Raw genomic sequence first — 8548 nt, 5'->3', positions numbered from 1 at the left:
TACAAATTCATATTGTTGTACAGATGAAAGGAAGTGCTCAAGCCAAGAACACCAACTGAACTAGTTACATTCCCCTCAGATTTCTGAAATGAAAAACTTACACTTCCCTCAAGCCAATAATACTTACCGAAGCTGATCAATCGACTATTGCACCATCCATATTTCTTCTCTTTCATATGATGTAAATACAATGAACAGGAAGAAAGACAATTGGCTGGACTTGTTTAAAGGTGGGTCCAGATGATGGTATGAAAAGTGGATCACTAGAATGAAGTTGATGATTTCAATAGGTTGAAGATGACACAAGAACATTGTGTTCTTTAAGTCTCTTCTGGAAATGTGCTAGACGCGTTTGTAGCTGCATAATTCCAGCAGCCTTCTGAGATAAGATTGTATTTAATCTGGTCACATAATCATCCAACTGATTTCCGGGTTGATCAGCTTCAACTAGTAGGTTCATTTCCTGTTAATGCAATTAACAGATCTTAATAGCTCAAAATGAAGATTCCTGATAGAGTAATAACTAGTATATTTGCCCTTGCTTTGCATGATTCTGTTTAATTATAAAATTACATACTTAACAGAAAATTATTATGACCTTAGATGACAAGTAAAATTCCACAATTAGTCTAATCAATATAATTAGGTTAGGTATATGAACCTGATAAATATAATTAAGGTAGATATATATTAGCATATATTGCTTTTTTATACTCACTCCATTCGCCAATATATTTCTTTTAAGCACTTTGATACTGTTCAAAAATACATTTCCTTTTATATACTTTTTCCGTTTTCTTCCCGATTTACCCCTAGTACATAATCCCTTATAATACTTAATTTCCATAGGTAGTTGGTATATTATACACTTTCCTGATACTCATTACTCTACTTTTCGAAGTATTTTATATGGATTATCTTATCATTGTATGATGATATTAGTATAATTATGGATCAATAACTTGCTCATTTTAAGAAGGGTAAAATAGTCTAGAATTTCATTTCCTTAATCCAGATAGGAACTGTTAAAAAGTCATCTATTGGTGAACGGAGGGAGTATATAGACTATAGTTAGAAGGGTTTTTAAGTAAATGAAACAAATTAAATGGTGATCTGGCACATCAGATAAATTTAGTGTTACACACCTCTCTGACAATGTCCAGAGTGTCTTCAACTTGCTTTCTATGAGCACTGACAAGGTCTTCCTCCTCCTGACAACAGAGATTAATAGTTAGCTCAAGGTGAAGAACTTAAAAACCTCGTTTCAAGAATAAAACTTGAACTCACCTGTAAAAGGATATTTAAGTCATCATCTGAATCAGAGTTCCTAGATTCATATCTAGGTTCATCTTTTCTCTTTGCTTGGGCATTTGTTTTCCTCATGTTTTCATCCAAACTGGAAAAGCTGCCATTCTTTTTCCATGGAAGTTTGACTTGATCATATGATTCTTCAGGAGCTTCATATTCATCCCTTTGAATCTTCTGAGCCCATACTTCACCCACATCATCTTTCACCATCGGTGGTGGAGGTATAGCCGAAGAAGTAGATATATTTGTTGATTCTCTGATATTCATTGTGGGCAAAGTAACTTCCTTCTTAGACGTGTTCCCTTTAGAAAGACTCTTCACCCTGTAGTATGATATAACCCATATAATTAGCAGAATCTAACAATAAGGAAATCGTGGAGATTCTCCATTGTTCTGTATGCAATTCAATCATAATCTACTTACAAACTGACTCTAGGAAGGCCAGCACTAACCCACTACTCAGGTAATTAACCCACTCTACCAGATACTGCTCTAAATTTATATAAATGAATAATAGAGGAAACCACTAAAATAGTGTTCCTCTGTATAAAAAAATGTCTTTGTAAAAAATTCCACATAAATAAAGAAACAATTTTTCTGCAATTGCACCTATTAAATAGTCATCGGGAATTGAAAGGTGGTTTTAAGAGGGAAAAATGACTTTAGGGCAAAACATGTTACAGGAAAACAATTTTGTACGAAACTCTTAAGCTATAAGGACAACTATTTTTGTACGGAGGGAGTACTAACTAGTTTAACCCGATTTATCTAATATTTTTATATTTAATAAGAAATTATAGATATATTATATTATAGTTTAAAATATACATAACTAAATAATGCTAATAAACATATATCATATTAAGTCACAATATAAGTAAATATCTTTTTCATAGATAATAAATAGTGATTGTGTATATTAAATATGTTACATACATGGGAAAAAATAGATCTTAATATTCTTTCTCTTATAGAAAAAAACTTTCTCGAAAGTTACATTATTTCCATTTATTAAAGCAGAGTATACTAGTCATATAATAGTAAAGGATATGTGTATAATTTCTGCCACAGGTCTGCCAAATTGGATGTCAAAATTAATGAGAAGATGATCACTAGAGTTGTGGAACTTTATCAATGACTATTGAGTATTCTAACAACTGACTTGGACTGACTAAAAGTAAATTAAACAAACTATTTCTAAATAGGAAATAAGGAATTAAAACTAATATAATAGATATTCAGAGCATCATACCGATCAGCATATCTCAATGTGTTGAGAGTATGTTCAGACGATCCAGAGCTTGGAGATATACATGATATCATTACAGTACGTGAGTTGCCAACAAACGAGTCCCTTAGAACTTCGGTTAGTTTACTGCCTCTAAAGGGTATATGGTTCTGATCATTGTCAAGAGCTCTTATGCATTCCTTTAATGCTAATAAGCTTTTATTTATTTCAGCACCCTCTATTCTGCAAATTAAAAAAGTTGAAACAATTAATAATCCGTTAATGAGCAAAGTATAGTTTTGAAACAATAGAGATAGTGATTCCAATTATGTTTCAATACTTGAGAATCCAAAAAATGAGATGTACAATAATCTCTACAGGGAAAATGTTAAAGGAAGAGTATTCTTAATTATCTAAAGCAACATTTGAAATAAAACCATTTTGGATTTGTAGTATGTAATATGCCTCAAAATGAAATGAGAGGAGTCAAATTTTTTTTTTTGAGGAGAGATTAAAGAAGGGAATTTAAATTACATGAAGGGAAATGAATCTCACCAAATAGTTGGAATTTGTGGAAAGAAGACAAACTGAATCAATGAAGAAAAAAGGTTAATCATTCAAATTTTCCTCTCAAAACCCCTCCAATCCAAACAACCAAAACATTACATTCTCCTCTCAAAACCCCTTTTTTCATCTCTTCATTTTCTCTCCCTTACCCTTCCCGTCTCAATACCAAACATCCAAACATAGCATAAAATAGTTACAATAATTTCCCAGAAAACGAATTAAAAAAACGCTAACAGCATATCGTGATGAATCACTAATCATATCGCGTGGTGAATTGGTGATTTATATTATGCTAGAGTATATTTTTCAAAGTAAAACTTTATAATGAGAGAATAAAATTTACTACATTCTTGATATGATCCTAGATTTCTAACTTTTTAGTGGAAATAGTTTTTGCAACACAAGGAAAAATTGAGAATCAGATACCTGGTCTGCTTATCATTGTCTGTAGTATCAGCACCACGTTCACTTCCAGCAAGATCAATAAAAGACAGCTTGCCAACAAGGCGAGGAGGTTTAGATTCAGCACCTTCTACTGTTCTCTTAATGGCAAGCTGAAGTATAGCATGTGAACGTGAGGATTCTTCATTAGCACCTGTTGTACCAGTACTTCTTGTGGCATTTCCCCTCTCAATTAGCTCTTTTATCATTTCTAAATCTGAAACTCGGTATTCTTGAAGACCCACAATCACAACTTGTTGTTTTCCATCCTCTCTCATGCAAAGTTTTCTGCACAAGAGGTTTTTATCAGCACATGTAAGCAGCAACTTGATGGGATTCAGTACTTTTAGCTCCGTTATCTAAAGATTGTCATTTTAATCTTCAAATTCTTTGGAGTCAGTATGTAAATCAGATTGTTATTATTATTATGAATTAAAAAGAGTGTCGATGGTGCTCCTACAATTTTCCTGGTGTTCCAGTAGTTTCCTTAGGCTAGCCCAAGTGGTCATAAACTGACAAACTAGTAATAACTTACTTGCGTTCATTGAGGAGATCGTAAAGTTTCCCACCATATATCTCAAAAAAACTGACGAGCAACTGATATCCCTGGTTCCTGTATGTATGGTGCATCAACCGCAGAATATCTCTAGATGCTCTAATTGGCAACGGTTTCATTGTAAAGGTTTTACCACTTCCTGAGCAAAAGAAGTAACATTAGTTGTTTATTTTGATAATTGCAGTTGTGTAAGCACATATTAAGTACACGAACAGAAGAAGTCATTTACCTGTTTGTCCATACGCAAAGCAAGTTGCTTTTGTGCGCTGAAAGATAATAGGAACAATTGGCTCCACTGTCTCATGGTATACCTATACTTGAAAATATAAATTTAATTAGCATATAAAGAACTAATTACTAAAAAACTAAAATGTTCACCTCATCATTTGAAACTTCTTCATTCAGCACAGCATCAAAAACGAAATTGTGCTTCTCCACGTATTCAGTAAGGTCAACCTGCAAAAAATATAAGGTCAAGTTTCCTATATACTATGTGTTTCAAGTAGTAAATGTCAGATGCAAATAATATATGCACCTTGTTTGAATATCAAATTTGAGTCAGACTAGTTTACATTAATATAAGGTCAAGGCTTGACTAAATTATATGCCTATTCTCTAATATTAGTCAGACTAGTATCTTCAAATTTTGATTATGTTGGGAACTCATTTCCTACGATACAGGAATTTAAACAGAAGGATTAATAAACTTAGCAAAAGTACCATAGAATGAAAATTTTGATCTTAACACTTGAGCAAGTTTACATTAGATATAAATTGGGAAGCTTCAATAAACTATAAGAAACAGCACAAACGGAATTATATTCCCCTGCTACTTATTCTACAGGATCATGTGCATAAATCCACCAATGACAAAGAGCACTGTATTGTATGACGGACATACCTTTAATTTGGTCTCATAAACTGTTAATGAATTGGTTACTGTCTCAATGATGTCTTCCTCATTCTTTGCTAATTCCTTTTTGTTTAGAGGCCGTTTACGCACCTGAACATGATCAAGCATTGAAGACAAGTGAATTTTAAGCTTTGAAACGACTACCGGTGATCATCTTGTAAATTCATGATCATCACAGTGACAGCTCAAATCTGAAAGTGAAAACTAGCATGAGGATTGTGTATAGAGTGAATAGCCATACCACAACTTTAATCTTTGCAACAGAACTTGCTTTGTCTTTATCTATGGTGATGCTTTTCAGAAGACTATTATCTGGCACACGACCCTTGTTGCCTATTGGCTTATTTGTTGGAATCTCAAAATCGTCAAAGCTTCTACTCTGAAAATTGGGCATGGAAGTATTGCTTACTGTGACAGGACCTGGCATCTGTCAATGTAAATTTACACATTCATCCACACTGAAGCAGAAAACAATACAGTAGCAATAAATCAACGTCATCTAGGTTTTGAAATGCTATTTAGCTTGCATCAAAGAAACTTTTCAAACAACTCAAATGTCAAGGGAACAACTAGCTAAAGCAAGATTAAACCTCAGATAGAAGCTCGGTGTCAAAAGAATGCAGATCCAGGAGGCCGGGGCTGAGCTCACCGGTGGAGATTTGACCCTCACTATTCTTCCTCACCAAACGCGAGTTCCCCGGCGGCGTCAATGGCGGCTCATAGTAGCCAAAATCTCTCTGCGCCGCCCTCGATCCCTGCCCGTAGTATCCAAAATCCTGTCCAAAATTAACAAATTCAGACCTCGTAACAAACTCGGGAAAATAAACACTGTAGAGTACATCGCAATCAGATCTGATCTCCTCTGGATCATTGAAACCTGAGTTGAAGAATGATTCATATGCTGGAGTCCGTTAGACTGAAGCCAGCGCCCATTGGAGGTCTCCAAGAAGTTATCAGAGTGCTGCCTCTGGTGGTGAGGTGCGCTTGGAATGCCAGATCTTTGCATTGGTCTACCAGTCGTCATACTGAAATACTAAATCCAAAGAACAAAGCAACTCCTGCAACTCACGCAAATGCAAACTACACTCAATATCTACAGAGATCTCGAGGACTCCATGATGATTAGCTCCGCAATTCTCACTGTATTGATTGGGACTTGAGAGTGAAGTGAGAAGAGAGGGGGGCGCTTTGAAAAGGGTAAGGAAGGAGAGGAGCGTTTTGAAGGAAAGAGGCGGCACGTGCGAGGTACATGGGTGGTGACATGACACGTTTGAATTTTGGAGGTGCCTGAAACGAAGTCGTTTCATTGATCTCTTAAAATTTGAAATTTGAGGGATTAGGGGGAACCGTAGCACATGGTGGGGACATAGAAGGTGATTAGTGATTGCCGTCCACATACAATTAATGTGTTGGACGGACTAATAGTATGTACATGTAATGTAGTACTTAGTAACATCAACTAATGAGTATGGCATTTGGTCAAAGATGCAGTAAAGTGGTTGATAATGTTAGCTATTAAGACTAGCATTGATGTGTCTTTATATACAAATTTTTGTTGCTTGATACCATATTGATTCTGGTCTAAGTTTAATGTGGAAGTGAGACATTAAGAGCGCTGAAAATGTGCATAGTTAGTAGCGTTCAAAACAGACTCGAATCGGCCAAACGGATAAAACTTGTCAAGACTCTATATACCTTACCTTCAAGAATAAGAGTGATAAGGAATTGGTTCTGTTCGGTTCGTCAATGCTATTAGAGGTTGTTATTAGTACTGTACTGATACTTTTATTTAATTCATACTTGTTGAGTAGAAATAGAAAATGAAATGTAAGTGTGAAATGATAAAATAAAATAAAATAAAATCTAATTTTTATAAGCATCATTTTATTGCTTCTATTTTATAGGCAAATAAGTACTTCAAAATACTTTTAAAATTTTTTGGATGGACAAATCGAACAAGTCAAATGCGTGCTTATTTTCTGAAAAGAAAGAATAAGTATTTGTTTTTTTGAACAAGTAATACAAAGGTCAATCTTCTAGAGAATATGACCTAAATCATCAAAGCGGATGATCTTTACAAATTCCCCAATTCGAGAGGGAGACTGATGGAGTAATGAATCTAACCGATCAGACATAATAATGGAATTATAATTCTTGACAACTTTCGAGAGGAGAGGGAAAAATAAGTATTTAAAAGTATTTTTTATAACGAAACGAACAAATCCGTAGTGGATTGATGATCTTGAGTTTTACTCCCTCCGTCCCATAATATAAGGGACAAATGAAATTTTTTGTGTAAATTAAGAAAGTTGTGATTTTAATGATTGGAAGAGAGAGGAAAGTGAAATGATGTGAGGAGAGAGATAGAGAGAAGAAGGAAAAAGAAAAGGTAAAAAGTAATGATGAGAGGAGTGAGAAAAGTAAAAAATATATTGGGATAAGATAAAGTAAAATTAAAAAGTTTCTTAAAATGGTAAATGGGAAGAATTTTTCGGGACGCCCGAAATGGAAAATGTCCCTTATATTATGGGACAGAGGGAGTAGTAGATTAGCCTTTTAGTCCTTTAACCTTCAAACATAACCCAATAAGAGATTGTTTGTGTACTATGCTCAAAACATAGACACGAGTTAATTCTGCACTAATAGGACTATATGATCCCATACAGCACGAGAGTAGCCCACAAAAACCAATCTTAATAGCAGTTAGTTACAGGCTCTATATTATGAATTAAATAGCAAACCTAAATTGAGAATAAACAGCAAACAAGTTTGACAGTAGATATCACAAGATAAAGCTTGGCTTACACAAAGCTGAAATGAGTTATTATTTGGGTTTAAATGACAAGCCCATTACCAAGTCTACTAGAGGTAATAGCACAGACAGAAACATTGACACCAATTTAGTGAGATTGTCATCAGTACAGGAAACAACATTCCAATCACAAACAAGCTATTATAAAGTCATAATTTGAGTGCAGAGTTTCTCATTTCTTTCCACTCTTCTTCAAACCTGAACCTCCAAACTGGCCTTTCTGGTTGCCTGGACTTGAGATCCTTCAAAGCCTGAACATATTAGAGAAGTTTAAGATTACAACCAGGCGATATATCAGAGAATGAAGCTAAGTAAAACTCAATATGATTACCTTCTCCTCTTCCTTCTTCTTCTGAAGATATGCCAAGTCAGACTGTAGGTCATAACATTTGAGGTTTCAGTACAATGATTACTTCGGAGGGTTTATCAAGTTATATGTTAAATCAACCAAAGCTTGGAGCTCAGGATGAAACACATGATTATGATAGCAAATCTTCGAAACAAAACTCACTAGCATTAAAATAACAATTGACAAGAAGATCGCTAACGTAGTTGATAAACAGACAGGTGATTGAGTATCATAGTAGGGCTATCAGTCAGCAGATTTACATAGTAATCATAATAGTAGATTACTGATATCAATGATTAAGGCTGTGGAATTATTGTCTACAACCTCTGAACTTCACATCTTCTAGCTGCGAATTTATTGTCCACGAAAGACAC

At 34.6% G+C, this 8548-nt stretch overlaps 1 protein-coding gene across 1 annotated transcript; it reads right to left on the bottom strand.

Moving 5' to 3' along the window:
* Nucleotides 1-283: 283 nt before the first annotated feature.
* LOC141249596 (uncharacterized) lies at nucleotides 284-6037 on the bottom strand. The gene is made up of 12 exons (XM_073669701.1): nucleotides 5891-6037; nucleotides 5604-5789; nucleotides 5255-5440; nucleotides 5002-5103; nucleotides 4479-4556; nucleotides 4330-4411; nucleotides 4080-4239; nucleotides 3530-3832; nucleotides 2561-2779; nucleotides 1288-1630; nucleotides 1146-1211; nucleotides 284-463 (listed from the first exon to the last, which is right to left on the bottom strand). The coding sequence occupies exons 1-12, from the start codon at nucleotides 6035-6037 to the stop codon at nucleotides 284-286; spliced, it is 2052 nt and encodes a 683-aa protein (XP_073525802.1).
* Between the last annotated feature and the right edge of the window lie 2511 nt (nucleotides 6038-8548).

Source organism: Phyllobates terribilis, unplaced genomic scaffold (assembly GCF_046119375.1).
Source record: "Phyllobates terribilis strain yellow unplaced genomic scaffold, ASM4611937v1 Scaffold_4804__1_contigs__length_56999, whole genome shotgun sequence".
Taxonomy (NCBI): Eukaryota; Metazoa; Chordata; class Amphibia; order Anura; family Dendrobatidae; genus Phyllobates; species Phyllobates terribilis.
Note: the sequence above shows the minus strand (reverse complement) of the source record. Positions and strands in the feature narration are given on the sequence as shown.

Coding starts and splice junctions, on each gene's coding strand:
- LOC141249596 (XM_073669701.1), bottom strand. CDS start 6,037: ATGACGACTGGTAGACCAATGCAAAGATCTGGCATTCCAAGCGCACCT. Junction 4,240..4,329: donor CTTTGCGTATGGACAAACAG/GTAAATGACTTC, acceptor TCTTTTGCTCAG/GAAGTGGTAAAACCTTTACA. Junction 3,833..4,079: donor GATCTCCTCAATGAACGCAA/GTAAGTTATTAC, acceptor CCTCTTGTGCAG/AAAACTTTGCATGAGAGAGG.